At 35.6% G+C, this 16300-nt stretch overlaps 2 protein-coding genes across 4 annotated transcripts in view; both read right to left on the reverse strand.

Annotated features, from left to right (window-relative positions):
• Positions 1-765: 765 nt before the first annotated feature.
• On the reverse strand, positions 766-4229 carry LOC132107590 (relaxin receptor 2-like). The gene is made up of 4 exons (XM_059513699.1): positions 4098-4229; positions 3737-3828; positions 1163-1381; positions 766-836 (listed from the first exon to the last, which is right to left on the reverse strand). The coding sequence occupies exons 1-4, from the start codon at positions 4115-4117 to the stop codon at positions 766-768; spliced, it is 402 nt and encodes a 133-aa protein (XP_059369682.1). The 5' UTR covers positions 4118-4229.
• Positions 4230-11500: 7271 nt separating this feature from the next.
• LOC132107855 (beta-1,3-glucosyltransferase-like) overlaps positions 11501-16300 on the reverse strand; it is a 75577-nt gene continuing 70777 nt past the window's right edge. Inside the window, exons 12-15 of one of the 3 annotated variants that reach the window (XM_059514157.1) lie at positions 15179-15278; positions 14964-15035; positions 12225-12369; positions 11501-12088 (exon numbers count right to left, since the gene is read on the reverse strand). In XM_059514157.1, coding sequence (XP_059370140.1) covers positions 11930-12088; positions 12225-12369; positions 14964-15035; positions 15179-15278 — 476 coding nt within the window. In that variant the 3' untranslated portion in view covers positions 11501-11929. Of the gene's footprint in view, positions 12089-12224; positions 12370-14915; positions 15036-15178; positions 15279-16300 lie in introns of all 3 variants that reach the window. The other 2 variants (XM_059514156.1, XM_059514158.1) reach the window with 2 other exon arrangements.

The following is a 16300-nucleotide window of genomic DNA, read 5'->3' on the forward strand; positions in this document are numbered from 1 at the left end:
TAAACCTGACAGGGCACACCTGTGAAGTGAAAACCATTTCAGGTTCATCTCTTCAAGAGAATGCCAAGAGCGTGCAAAGCAGTAATCAAAGCAAAAGGTGGCTACTTTGAAGAACCTACAATATGACATATTTTCAGTTGTTTCACACTTTTTTGTTATGTATATAATTCCACATGTGTTAATTCATAGTTTTAATGCCTTCAGTGTGACTCTACAATTTTCATAGTCATGAAAATAAAGAAAACTCTTTGAATGAGAAGTTCTGTCTGTCTGTCTGTCTGTCGTCGTAACCGTTTTGATTCACAAGATGGCACCACTTAGCCGTTCTCGTGTTGGTATAAAAAAAGCCCGTTTTACATACAGAAACAAATGTCAAATAATTACAATATAGCCTAATAGTAATATTTTGTTGTAGAGAAAACAACATGAAACATTTGTTGGCATTTGCCTTTTTTATAAATACATGAATCAATCAGCATATACATATGCAAAATACAAATATATGCCCGCTGTTGGTTGTTGCCCAGTTTAAAAGTCAACCAATCCTCTGTCAAGACAGATCAGTTTATGGTCAGAAAACCTATTGACTAGAAAGTTTGTAACAGATTCAGCTGTTTTAAAAGCCTTTTCTGATGTACTGCAAGAGCACAAGGTCTTGCACTTAATGTTTAATCTTAATGCCTTTTCATTATTATCCAAAAATAATAGATAGCTACATTTAGTTCTTCATTGTAGCATCTGATTGCAATCCATGATTATGCCTGTTCACCAGCAAAGAGTCTCTACCAGGACATCGTCTTTCAGTGCTCGGGCACTCTGAAAACTCTGTAGATCCACTACAGACAAATACAATGTCAATATAGAACATTTTTATCTATACCTGCCATCTATGTCTAAAATAGATGTCTGTGGGTTGAGGGATCCGTGTGGATAACAGAGCTGGTGGTCCTGTCTGAGTCTGGCCTGTCTCTGCCAATGGCACCATAAAAGTTCCACCTGCTCTCTAAAGAAGCTTGTTGTCTGTGTACAGGATGGGATTCAAGGCACATTTTAAGATCACCACCCAAGATTGCTCCTGAGAGACGTTAAATACAAAATACATTTTCTTTTCTTTAAGTAAAATATAGTGCATTATTTGTTTCATATAGTAGGATTAACTAACCTGGTACCTCAACTTCCAGCAGGGAAAGGATTTTGACCAGAAATATGGGAATCCAGCAGAGGGCATCAGAGAACACAACGAAGAAAAAGCGGTTTGCCATTGCCACATCCCTGTGCATCCGTCCACGCAGCTCTGTGGCATTGATGCCTGTCTTATAGATGGAGTAAAACATGCTGGAATAGGACACGACAATGATGAGGAATGCCACAAGGTTACGTCCTACAAGTATAAACATAAAACTCTGAACAACAGTACAAGGAATAATGAAAACGGGTCAAAACGGTCTCTGTACTGTGACTAAGAGGTTTCTTAAGTGTGCCACTGAGAGCAAGACTTAATGTGCTGGAAAATAGCTTTCATCAGTTCAGTATGGTTGGTGTCGTGAATAAACGAGTGCCATCAGTAGCAATCAAATCAGTAGTGGCACAAACACAAGACAGATATTCTTCAGAGTACTGAGGTTGCAACAACATATTCCATACCTTTTATTTATTTTTCTCCACATTTGTTAAAGATTCCTGCATCAAAAAAAACAATATATGTAGTTATAAACTAGCCATCATCTAGTTTTACATGACATATCCTATCCTGTTTCTGACCCAAAGAATTAAACAGGTGATTTTTGCACGCTATATCATTAAAATACATAAATTACATTTGCTATGATTGGCTAATTTCTGTGTACATAATGAAAGGTTAAAAAGTTGCATTGTGAAATACACTACCATGCAGAAAGACTGGGGTCAGCAAGATTTTTTTAAGGAATACTTATAATACTTAATAAAATTGTTTTCAAATAAATGCTGTTCTTTTGAACTTTATAGTTTACACACTATATATATGAATATAACTTTCAACATTGATAATGTTTTTTGCACACCAAATCATAATATTAGAATGATTTCTGAAGGATCATGTGACACTGAAGACTGGAGTAATGGCTGCAAGAATTCAGCTATGCCATTACAAAAATAAATGAATAATAAAATACATTCAAATATATTAAAATAAACAACAATCATATTAAATTGTAAAAATATTATGTTTTCTGCATTTTTTTGATCAAATAAATGCAGCCTTGATGAGTGTCAAACACTTCTATTCAAAGGTTTACAATTTTTAATGTTAGTCATGTTAATGAGTTAAAGGATGTGACATCACATTTTTTGCAGCTTAGTTTCAATTAATGGTCTTTGTTTACTGGGGAAGGGGTTAGAGTATTGGACTGGAGTGACTTTTTATTTCAAGAGATCAAAAATATCTGTCATACATCAAATATTTTTCACCAGTGGCAGATCTCACCAAGAAAAATCCCTGTTCCAGACGTTCAGATCGAAGGGGGAAACACACTCCATTGTGTCCATAATAATTCTCAAACATCTCCTCATACCCAACAGCCATGTAGAGGTCAAAACGGTGAAGCTATGGCATTTGCTTGGTCGCAGGTGGCTGAAAGGAAAAACAAATGACCAGGAACTTCTCCATAGTCAAATAAGTGAGCAGCATGATGGAAACCTCACAGAGGACAACATAGTCAAGAAGCTGATGATACGACACTGCAGGCTGTCCATCCTCAACTTAGCATTCTTGTTGTACTCGCCACGGAACTTTACATCAAAGACTCCCACGAAAAACAGATAGACCCCCATCAGGCAGTCTGCACCTAGGTACAAATGATGCATTGTGGTAAACAGCTATTACTCACTGGATGCCAGAAGCAGAACTCATTAATGAACAAGTAGCTTCCTGATTTATAATTTGGTCTTGCGCCAGAATGTTGGAGCTATTCCTGCACATATAAAATGTATACATTTTTATTTTTAAAAGACAAATCACAACACCAGCAGGCCAGAAATCAATTTTTACGAGGCACAGCACAGGTACGTGACCAAAGCACATGTGGTAATGACATTGCAAACTAAAATGGAAGTGCTTCCCATGCCAAACAGGGTGCACTGATTAATGGCACCAGCTCAAGAACTCCAGCAAGAGTTAGAATTGATTACTGAAGGTGATTGTAATAGAGAGCGAATCCTGTGCGAATAGAATTGTTACAAGGTTATAGATTTCCCGTCCAATCACGACAGCCTTTCAAGCTGAATGTCAGGCTGGAGACTGTCAACAAGTGAGACTCTTTGGTTAATGGGGACTGACAGCAAGAGGACCTGGAGAAAAGTCTTTTCAAATATCTTAGACATGCTCTACCAGAGCTAAATAATATTATCAAGTGCTGTCGCACATATCGGAATGCTGAAAGCATAGGGGAGAGTTTTTCAGTGAGATGAAATCCACATTTTTTAAATTAAATGGAAACTGAGACATAGCTTGCTATATGTAATGCTTGATGTAACTGAGAGGACATGATGGGTGCAGGAACACTTATAATTTGAGAGCTCAGTGCCCTAGAAAACGGTTTATTTCCAAGAGTGCCTGCTGCTTCTGCTTGCGTCACATAGGTTTCATAACAGTCAGACAATTATAGTAGAAATAAACCTTAAAAACAGACAAGTGCCCTCTGGTGTCATTTATTTAATGTTTAATATAATGTGTGCATACAGTAGGTAAAATGTATACCTCTGGTACTCACAGCACAAAATCCCGCAGGACTGTCCGCATCCCAATGACAAAGAGGTTTCCAAAGCAGGTGATAAAAGCCAAGACCCACACTGACACACGAAGAACCACATTAGCAAGCAGATCTTCAAAAGATGAGAGTCCATCTGAGTTCGGTTTACACATTCGGACTAAAAATCCAACTAAAAAACTAAAATCTTTCACAAAAAAAAAATGAAAAAAAAAATCACAAAATCACACTATTATGTACATGATATTCAGTATAAAAAAGTTTGAATATAATTACTCCTTTACTGTGACACAATACCAAAAGATATTTTGAATTCCTCTTATTGAAAGATTAGTTGAATGAAATATTTACATGTAGGAGAGGTTATCCATGTGGTGAAACTTGCTTGTCTGGATATTTGGGATCTCCACTCCCTCTAAGCCACTGCAGAAACAGAGTATCCAAGCTTTATTATTAAGTCCTTTATCAGGAGCCTTCGGTTATCACGCTGTGATACTCATTTCATTTGGAAACCCACCTTTGTTGGGTGGTCATAACAGCATATTTTATTTTATTTTTTTAACATTTATTTTTGAAAATCTCATGAAAACTGCAGATAATGCTGTAACTCACAGAATCTGCAATGAAGGTAAATCCATGAATATACTGACTGGAAGTTATTTTATCAAGTTACTGGACAGATCCCTGCAAAAGAGAAGAGGACATGTCAAATTAAACGCACTAATAGCTCTCTAACCCCTTTGATTCCATGCACACAATAATTCACAGCAATGCTTTATCTTCACTTACAGGCAGTGGCGGACTGGGACAGTAAATCAGGCCGGGAGTTTGACTCCACCCCAGGCCACCTCTGTTGCTGCAGTCAAAAATATTCTTATCGGTACTTTGTGTTGTGTTACTTTGTGTTGTGTTAGGCAGTCGAAAACTTTGCATTTCTCGGTCTGCACATAATGCACTTTTGAAAGATGCTTTGACAGATTGCTTGTGTTTCCGCCCTTACATGCAAATATTTTGTTGCACTTATGACAAGCAGCGTTGTCTGCATCAACTCTAGTGAAGTATAACCACACTTTGGAACGTTTTGCTGTCTCCGCCATCGTCACTCTTTGTATTAAGCGGGAGTTTTCGTACTGTAAGGGGCCATTCACAGATCGCGTCTAAAAACGTGTGGAAAACGCTAGGCACGCCGCTTTCTGATTTTTTTTCCCCCAGAGCCTTCGGCCACTTGCGCTCCTGAGGAGTCTGCCGTTGCTAAGCAACCATGACCTGCTCTCTCCATGAAGACGCGGAAATTTCAGCAAAGGATAAATGGATTTGCAGCACTGAAAATTGCTTGCAGTAGCTCTGCTACTAAATTAATTAAAAAAATCTACATACAGCTATCAGCTGTTCCTTCATCTTGGCTGAGCTTTCAACGTTGTTACGGAAAAGGTGAGGAAGTTACATGACCTGAGGTGCGCTTGCGGCATTCTGAAAAGTTGAGATGTTTTTAACTCGATGCGGTGCTGACGCGCCTGGAAAAAATGAGCTCGTCACGACTGCGTCGCTTCCATTATGAGCGCGCATACCGCGTGCCTACATTTGAAATAACGAACTTGAGCGCGCAAAAGACGTGATATGTGAATGGCCCCTTATGCGTGCCATGTGCGCCGCGCTCGTTCTTTTTGTGTGTGTGTGTGTGACTGACAGACAGCCTCCGCGGCGCGCATGAGAGATCTCGCAGATCTCACAGACAAACGTCTAGTATGGTCCAGCAGGAGGAGGAGGTATTCGGGGCGATAGAGGGGATCCATGACACACTACGGAAAGAAAAAGACTGTGAAAAAACGGAAAACAAAACGGAGGGAAAACACGCAGTTTTTAACTTTTTAGGTCGGGTCTTCTGCCACGGCTTACGCTGCTGGAAGGAACACGGAGCCGAGGGATAAACGAAACAAGGATTTATTAAATCAAACATAGGCAAAGTAAGTAGCAAATAACAGGTGGCAAGTGGCAAGTGACAGGTGACAAGTAGACGAGTAGACCCGACCAAACAGAACTGAAAGGACAAGGCTTTTGTACAAGGGATAATAGGGAAAACACAGGTGGATGGAATGACTAAATTAACAGGGACATGGAACACATGCGGAAATGACTAGACACACCTGGGAACTAATCAAACCACATAGAGACAGAAACTGGGTCACAGGGGCAAAAACACACAAAATGAGTCCAGGTGTGTGACAGCAATCTTCCAAATAACTCCACAATGAATGACTTTTCATGTTTGATTTAATGTCAAGCCATCTCAAGGTCTGAATGCATTGAAATGCCCTTATGGCTCCCCAGCTTTTCTCAGTTTAACAATCAGACAGCAGCTTGAAATTAGTTTACATTAAATCTCAATGTCACACAGTGGTGTTCCCAGTCCATCAGCACTGAGGCAGAAGGAAAAAGAACTAATTTAAGTACTCGCATAGTTGGCATAACTTTGTTGGTTATTGAAGAATTCAAGCATTTATTCATTTACAATATAAATCACTTCTATTTAGAGCAGCAGTTTGGTGAATTTATGTAAATGTTAATGACTTAATACACCTGGTATTGCATATCCATTTCCTTTATAATACTCTAATGAAAAAGTTTTTTTTTTAAATTACATTTATAAAACTGGGGTTACTTTTATGCAGCAAGGATGCATTTAAGCGATTAAAAGTGAAAGCAGATTATTATAATATATATATATATATATATATATATATATATATATATATATATAAAGCTATTTCAAACAAAAGCTGTTAATTTGAACATTTTCTTCATTAAATAATCCTGGAAAAATGTATTACATGCATTGATAATCATTATAAATCAGCATATTATAATGATATCTTAAGATTAAATAAAATAAAATGTTTAAAATATGTGAAAACAACTTTTATTTATTTATTTTCAGAAAAATTTAAATATCTTACAGACCAAAAACCTTTGAAAGGAAGTGTACAGTATATTCCATTGAAAAATATGTGCCAAAATGACAGCACAAGGGTCATTCCACGAAACAAATATTTTTTTTTTATGACTTTTGTTTTAAGACGTTGAAATCTTAAAAAAAAGAAAACTTCTGTAAGTGTTTGTTGACTTACTCCTGTCCATATTGGTCTGTACTAGAAAGCAGATCTGCTAGTTCTTTAATTGGCTCGTTAATCACCAGACAGCATCACATAGAATTCAAAGTTTAATGGAAAGCTATAAAGCAACCTGCCAATACTGAGATTAACAAGCAGCAGCAAGGTGACCATGGCCTCATCATTAATGTGGATTCAGCAGAATGCTGATCATAAATGTTAATCAGCTCCATGCAGGAACCAATTGTTTTTGTACCACATGAATGTGGCATTAGCTGTACAGGTTGACAACTCCATTATACAAGCCCGGAGTTGATTTGTAGCTTTAGTAAATCAAGGTCAATGCATACTAAAGTTACACCATCTATCTTAGGCAGGTTTTATGAAATCAATTACACTTTATGTGACAGAAATTATAAAGAGGAGCTTGTCTGGATAAGAAAGGCTCAAGAAATGCTTATTCATACTTACAGCTTCTGTAGTTTTATGTATTTGATGAAAGCCTCATCGGGTAACACATGAATCTTGTTGCTCTTCAGTGAACTGCCAAAAACAACACAAACAGCCAATTAAACACTCAAAAGCATTTCGTTTGTGTATTGTAATGTCATATAGGTGAATGTTCTCATTTGCATATTGTGCCATCAAAACAAGATTTACAGATTTACTCTGTAGATTAACAAAATTCCTGCCAATACATGCTCTCAAGTTTTTCGAAATATACTTTTCGGGAAATAGCTGTAAGAATATAATCTTTTTTTTAAAATTCAGATTTTTTTTTTTTCCAGTTCTGAGTTTACATTTAGCAATACTGTTTTAATTGTTTTGCCACAGAATTAAAAAGTGAAAAGGGTAATTGCAACTTTTTATCTCACAATTCTTACTTTTCTTACAATTCTTATTTTTTCATGTTTTTATTCTGTGGCGGAAATGTGGTTCTATATTTTACATCACCCTTTTGACAGTTTCATGTTGAAAGAATGAATGAATGAATGAATGAACTGTCTAAACTGTGTTTCTGAGAAAGCAAACTGTGTTGTCTCATCAGCTGCGTTGGGACAGCCGTTTTGGCCGTTGCTGTGCAGAACCTGTGGCAGACAGATGCTCATATTGCCACATGGAAAGTGACCCAGTGGACAGTCTTCTGAAGGCCTGTGCTCCAGACCTGCTGCTGGGACAAAATACAAGAACACACTTAGGAAACAGATGCATATGCTTTGAATTACATTCGAAGTTAAAGTAATATAAAAATCTAATAATCAAGGTGTCCTTCAGATGTAAACATGCAGTCGGGTGGTCTAAGTGCAGTAGGTTTCTCTTTCTTTTTATCCTCTCAAGACCTAGATCCTTTCTTATGTGAAAATATATCCATCTTTACATTTACAAATCGGTACTTAACTATGATGATATTATAGGTCATTGATGATACTTACTGAGGCTTTTAAGGCTTTAGTAAAAACAGAAACAATAAGCAATCTGTAACAGTTATGAGATATGAAGTGATACAAGCCAGGCAATGCTTATCTCCGAACACACATCAAAATGCTTTGGGAAAATGGCCGACTGTGCAGATTATGTCAAAAATAAATCAATTTCCTTTGAGTGTTAGATAATAAAGACTCTTCCTCCTCCGTACTGTATGTGGTGTCACGTGCTTCTTAGACAAGAACAGTATACTGGAATATTCATATATGAGCGGGTGAGGAGAGGGATATCAAACAATAAAAAGATCTGCTTATAGTATTCATACATATTTATGAGGCAAAAAAGAATGATGTAGATAAATTATGAATTTAGGGAGGGTGATTTTTCTTTGACCTCTGTAACAGGTCTTGTAACTAACTGTCTGTGCAGTACATGTCTTGGAATGTCTACAACGAGAACTGAGCATTCGAGACATTATGCCATCTGTGAAAGAAGCCAGTCAACCGCTTGTGGTCTCATATTTAGGCATCTTTTTCTATACTGAGCCCAAGAATCAATATCAGTATAAAGTTAAAATCTCATTGTATTAATACTCAAGCACTATCAAACATATTTGGCTTTGGTTTGGTTGGAACTTGGAAGTTTATTCCCAAGCATTTTGAGGAAATGTCATTCAGAATACACTCCAAAAAGGGTGTTTTCGCAGCGATGCGTGCCACAGAAGAACCAGGGGTTCTACACAAAACCTTTCAGTAAACAATCCTTAAAAGAACCATGGTTTACCTTTTGTCAACATTAAAGAACCTTTTGTGCAATGGAAAGGTTTCATTGGATGTTAAAGATTCTACTTGGAACCATTAAGGGCAATAAAAAAACTTAATTTTTTTGGAATGTAGTTGAGCATAACAGCATAACAAACACTTGCCTAATTTACAGCAGTATTGCCAAGAAGAGTATTTATACATTAAATGTATACTTGTATACATTTAATGTATTTCAAATTATTGACTGATAAAGACTTTCAATTTTATTGAAACCATATCCATTCAATTTAAAGCAAATTTGTTATTTATAATCTTATTCAGGGGCTTTTTGATGCAATTACATCAAACCTAAACCTTTGAACTTTCTCCTCATGCAGAAAAAAAAAAAAGTTTGAAATATACGCCTGAAATTTACAGCAATATTAAAACTAGTGATAAACACTATTTAAGATTGTGGATAAATATAGGCTGAATTTAATATTACTGTTGCTCAAGATCTCTCAAGACTATTATCCCTTAAAACTAAGGTTTATAAAACACATCAAACCTCCAAACTTCAGATCTAAATGTTGGATTTCAGTGTCCAACATGCCTAAGGTCAGGTGTTACAAGATGTTTTAATGTGGTACAGCACCATGGAATAATCAGCTACACGGTAAAACAATTTTCATCGTTATAAAATCTTTGCTTGCAGTCATTTAACTGAAGTTTCAACTTGATTTTACTCACCATTAATTGCATATAACGAGTTTGAAAAAGTACATTGAACTTATAACTGCAAGTCTGGAACCACTTACAAATGTCACATGAACATGACTGGATTTGTTAAGGTCATGGTTTATATAAAGGTCATGTTTTGTATAAAATGTGGTTGAATGGATCGAGAATTGTCATGAGTATGATATTTATGATCCAATAGAAGATATGAAATGTGGCCTATATTTAATATAAAGAAAATATATAACATAAAAGAAGCAATTTAAGTATTACAATTTATTAGGTTAATTCTATTCCTAAAATTCCTATAAAATCTAATCCTAAATACATGAAATAAGATTATTTTTAAGATGACCCATCTATGCTTTACTGAAATGGATAATTTCTTACCTTTGATTATTGTTATCGATATAGTCGACAATATCCATATCGAATATAAATCCGATATAAAGAAGAAAACAGCAGCAGAGTGAACCGACCTCATTGTGGCGTCGTGTCAGTTGTACATATCCACATGATTGTATTTACATTTTATCCAAACACTGAGATAACAAAATCCTGATATCTGTCTAGACAGATGTAACTGTGTTGACTGTAAGAATAAAGTCAAGAACGCATTTCTGTGTGGATAAAATGCAATGAAGTTCCCGCGCATTTCAAGAGGTCAAAAGCGCATGTATCTATCCCCAACATCTATTTTTCTATCCATTCATCCAGCCATGATTTTGTTCATATTTCCTTTTACCTATCCATCATCCAACATTTGAGCCATCCATCCATCCAGCCAGCTAGCTAGCTAGCTATCATTTACCTAAAAATTTGTAATTAGCATTTCATTGAGGAAGTTTTAACAGTAACCTATAAGGGATAGTTCGCCCAAAAAATGAAATTTTTGTCATTACATACACACCCTCACGTTGTTCCAAAACCATAAGTACTTTGTTCATCTTCGGAATGCAAATTAAGATATTTTTTCAGAAACGTAGTAAGGACGACTTAGTAAATCTGTCCGCCATTGTTTGAGGAGGGGTGAGCATTAGCTCATTATCAAAGGACATGCAACGAAACAGGTCGCTGTGAACAGAGCTGTTTTTGACAAGGTAAAAAGTGTGTTGTTTTACACTGCCACTGTGACATTTTAACCAAAGTATGTTATAGACTTTTCACGAAGACCCTATCCACCTTTTTTCTCAATGCGGAAGTAAGCCTATGGGTGATACTTCTGTTTCATTAGCCACTATAGGTAAATAACAAGGAGAATAACAACGTGCAGTAAACTGTAAAACTGTTTACAGTACAAACCTACAGTATGTGTTCTTAAAATAACAGATTAAAATAATATGATAGGACACATCAATTGTCAATTTCAAGCAGCAAAACAAACTGTTTTGTACAGTAAAAAATAGCTGGACGCAAATGAGACCGGAACCTAGACCCATAGAATTTACAAATGGCGTCACCCATTTTTACGTCAGGAAAAAAGTTGGATAGCATCATACCAACTTGTTAAAAATGAGCATGTGATGTCCCCTTTAAGAATATCTAAGATGCTCATCACCATGGAAACATCATCTGACATTTACAGTACATTAATTTCAAAACAGCCATCATTAACTTTCAAATAATAATGTTCCTCATAGTGATTCATCATAATTCTTTTTCACTTTTAAGCATTTTTTTTGTTACTATTTCTGGCTCTGTTCACCACTGTGGGCCTAAAATGACCACACAACACAAGTGCTTCATGACAGTCTCATTAGTTATGAGATGCAGCTGATTTTGAGTTTAATACTGAAATCAGGACACTGCAAAAACAGATTTAAGGCAACAGGATTTGAAGTTTATCATAAATTCCAATATTATAATTCACAAATAATTCCAATCTTTTAGAAAACAAAAGTGTTTAAAAATAAACCTACAAATAACCTTGAACAGGTTGTGATAATCGTGTAATATAAATATTTCAGACATGTTTCTCCAACAAACATTTAAGACATGCAACTCCCAAAAAAACACAGCTAAGAACATTCATACAGACCAGAAAGCATCCTTCCATTCATGTTTGTGCAACATTCACTATATAGAAAACATAAGAAGAATGAAGGACGGACACTGATGACACGGACCAGACATACACACATTACTACTCTCACACACACAAACACAAACACTATAATTCATCCTTAGTGCTTTTCTGTAGTCCTTCTGTGTGTTTGTCATTCTTCAACCACTTATTGAACACTGCAATAGGGTTTATGTTCCAATGTTTGTGGAAGGAAACGGGTGTCTGATGGGCCAAAAAATCCTTTGCGTAATCTTCTGGACGAGCCTGAGACAGAATTCGAAAATAAGGAAAAGATAGGATTAACTTAACCCAGTGAAACTACTACTGTTCCTAACTTCCTGTTATTTGGTCCGTGATATTTCCTTATTTAGACTAGATGAAAATGTATGTTTTTTTGTACCTGGTGGAAGAGGGGACTGTGTGTGACAGGAACTCGTAGAGCATTGAGACACATGCCCAAAACCATGTCATCAGGAGCATCATTACTGTAGCACTTACAGCCGCTCGCCAACAGCTGGACCACAGCCTCTCGACTGAATACCATCCTGTAGGAGACACAACACAGCAGAACAGAATACTCGACTTCTCCAATGCAGGATGCCAAAAACAACTGAATACACCTTTATTGAGTGCTGTGATATGGAATATTGATTTATCATTGTGAGGTTTGTGAATCCCACACAAGAGGTTGTTGCATGTGCACTAACCACACAGTCACTTACGGTAAGCTCCTTTCTGCAGGAACTGTTTCTGAATATGCTAGCAAATTGCACAACATGTGGGCATTTATCTGTAGGGGGCCAAATTAGAGAGCTCAGTTTGCAACTTTGGTTGGTGCACTTTGTCGTCACCTCTGTGAATTGTAATGTTACACTGTCGGCATGGCAGTGGATTTTAACATCATTGATGACTCTTTGAATTTACACCAAATTATGTATTTACACCATTTGGTATGTGAAGACATCAAAGGGACAGGAAGATGTGTATATATATATATATATATATATATATATATATATATATATATATATATATATATATATATATATATTTCCCACAATGGGCATAGTTTAATCAGCTCTTTGAAGAAACACACTTAAAGTCTTTCTCACAACTTCAGGAACAATTCGATCTTCCATCAAGTGATTTTTATAGATATTTGCAAATTAGGCATTACATCACGAACCATAAGGAAAAAGAAAGAATTGGCAAAATTCCAAAGGGTATAGAACAATATTTTATCACAATTTCAGAAAAACGCCTCCCTGTTGGTAAACATATTTCTCATCTTTATAAAAGATAGATGGGCTAATAGATTTATAAAAAAATTATAAAAGATTAATAGACATGGTTGGAAACACTTATAATATTAAGGAAAAGTGGGAAAAAGAAGCTAATATAGTAATAGAGGATGAGTTATGGGATAAACTCTGTGATAGGTGCCATAAGGGAATTAACAGTCAACAGTGGAAGGAATTTGACTGGAAATTTAAAATACGCTATTTTTATACTCCTCTGGTTACTTCAAATTCTGTAAATGACTCATCTGCTGCTTTATGCTGGAGACAATGTGGTAAAATAGGTTACCATACACATATATTTTGGGACTGTCCAATAATCATTGGGTATTGGAAAAATATTAAAGAAGAGATGGAGAAAATTGTAAAAAAAGAAGTTCCCTTAAATGTACAGTTTTTCTTACTGGATGTAATATCAGTTGATGTTTACAATGCTGACCAAAGATATATCTTACGTGTACTACTACTAATTGCCAAAAAAAGCATTACTGCTAATTGGAAGTCTGTGAATTCACGACTGTAATTGAATGGAAACAGAGACTTAAACAGATTTATAAAAGGGAAAAAATTACTGCATCATTACAATTGAAAACTGACCTTTTTCATCAAAGATGGCACATGTTTAAAGAATATTTAAATCTATAATTTATTTGTTTTTTTAATTTAATTAAATATTTTTTTATATATATGTTTATGTAAATGTATGTATATATATATATATATATATATGTGTGTGTTTATGTATGTGTATGTATATGTATGTGTGTATATATATGTATATATATATATATATGTATGTGTATGTGTATATGTATGTATATGTATACAGAACACCTATTATTATTATTATTATTTTTTTTTTTCAATTATTATTTTTATTTTATTACTTGTCTCGGATGATGTTTCTTGTGTTTTGTTTTGTGAAAAATATAAATAAAAAGTTCTAAAAAAAAAAGATTTCAGCTTAAACATCTTTTTTTGGTAGGTTTTCATTTTTCCAAATATAACTAAATGGTTATAATGCAATTTGTTGTGAATCTAAAACAGGATTACACACTTATATAGTCACAATTTTCTTTTATTATTTAACTTTTGGATGGTTTCTTTTTTAAATATGCAGCAAATTAATTCAAAGTATGACGTTTTTACTCTTTGGGAAGAACTTATAACTTGCAATCATGTCACATGTGGACTAAAAAAGTGAACAGGATCCTCAATTATATATTTATTTATTATAATGAATATAATTAAATGGTTGAAAACACTATTTTACTACTCTATTGTTTTTTGGACTTCAAATTACTGATACATCAATATTAAAATTGTGAGCAATAATTATCTAAAACTGATAAATTGTCAATACTACTGTAAAAACCATTTCATTTAAGTACACACACACACAAAAGAAAATGAAAAGTAAATGTATGCATCACAATATTACTATATACAGTATGAAAATAAATATTTATAGATGTATACTAGATTTGTGGAACATTGCATTTAACAGTGTTATTATTTTTATGGTTTTTAAACTAAGAATAACTGTTCTTCAACAAGGGTACAACAATGATCTAAATCTAAAAATAGAGTAAAAAAGCATGCATAATAAAATATCCCATATCAATAAATTAAAACATATGTTTCTCTCTCTCTCAGCTGATTAATGATTCATTTAAATTTATACAAAAGTGTCCAATATAACTCACCTTGTAGCTTTAAATGTGTTTGGGACACATCGTTACATCAAATAATGTCAAAAGGCTGTTTTTTTTCACAGTGAAGAAGACACTCACCCCCCACCACCAGTGATGTAACTGTATCCTCCCTGACCCAGTCCATACCCATAGCGCTCTCCCAGACACACCGGCTCACTGGACTCATAGCAGCTCAGCAAGGCCTGCAGTCTGGGCAAGCTGTGAGAACCAAGCACATTATGCCACCCACCAACGTGTAAATTGCTACAAACACCACAGAATCCTTGTAAAATCATGCCATTTTCCAGAAAACAGGCATATGTTGCCTAAATGTACACAAACTGACAGCTGAATAGACTTACCTTATAAGAGTATCATCATCTACAATCAACAGCCAATCGGTATTAGGCACGTGATTGCTTAAAAATCTCCTCAAGATGGCGAATGTTTTCCCACAGTGACCTGCAAGCAGATAAAAGTACTGTGTTGGAAACGAACAAGAAAAGTCAGCAAGCACCTTTCAAAACATAATCAATGTTCTTTAAATCCAGCTACCTTGTGTTTTTTTAATACCCAGAGGCGAGTTGACTTTGTCTGTCTTTGCTGAGACCTTTACCCTTCGGATAAGTATCGCAGACATGATGTGATAGCAAGTATGTGAGGGAAATGTTTTCCTAAGCAAAGCATCAGATTGTGATATTGAATAGAGAATATGCACCGTCAGGAGAATGGAAGAACCTGAAGGAACTGTACGCTTAGTAGAACGAAGAAACCGCACTGGTGTCAATGTAGATAGATAGATAGATAGATAGACAGACAGACAGACAGACAGACAGACAGAAAGACAGACAGACAGAAAGATAGATGATAGACAGACAGACAGACAGATATATGTCTTTGATCCCTCTCTTTCATCCCTATCAAAAATAAGAATCCTGCCATGATTTGACAACAAGAACAAAAGAGAAAAATAGAATTCGTTGAAGAGGGTTCTTAGTCAGAGACATCATGTCAATTAACACCCTTATAAATAAACAAGTATGGAGAACATGGGAACAGAATGCGCCAAGAGCTTTTAAACATCAAAATGGACAGAGGTGGTGATCAAACGAACAACTGACCCATCAGAAGCTACTTCAAATAAAGTTTTACTTTTGATTGAGTGTTGAAAAAAAAAACAGCAGAAAAGAGAGTGCTAGAGGGCATTCTATTGAAATAAGTTGCTCAGCCGAATGGACATAATTGCAAATTGAAAGTCTCCAGTAGAGAAAATGAAGGTGTACGTCCCACTTTGTGATTCTGACTTGACTTCCAGTTCTAGGGCCCTATTTTAATGATCTAAGCGCATGGTCTAAAGTGCACGGCGCAGGTGCACTCAGGGTGTGTCCGAATCCACTTTTGCTAGTTCAACGACGGGAAAACAGTAGGTGAGCCTGGGCACATGGTAAAAACGGGTTGTCCCTATTCTCTTAGTAAGTAATGGG

This window comes from Carassius carassius, chromosome 28, assembly GCF_963082965.1.
Source record: "Carassius carassius chromosome 28, fCarCar2.1, whole genome shotgun sequence".
Classification (NCBI taxonomy): domain Eukaryota; kingdom Metazoa; phylum Chordata; class Actinopteri; order Cypriniformes; family Cyprinidae; genus Carassius; species Carassius carassius.

Coding starts and splice junctions, on each gene's coding strand:
- LOC132107590 (XM_059513699.1), bottom strand. CDS start 4,117: ATGGATAACCTCTCCTACAT. Junction 3,829..4,097: donor ATGGATAACCTCTCCTACAT/GTAAATATTTCA, acceptor TTCGTGTGTCAG/TGTGGGTCTTGGCTTTTATC. Junction 837..1,162: donor GCTGGAAGTTGAGGTACCAG/GTTAGTTAATCC, acceptor ATTTGTCTGTAG/TGGATCTACAGAGTTTTCAG.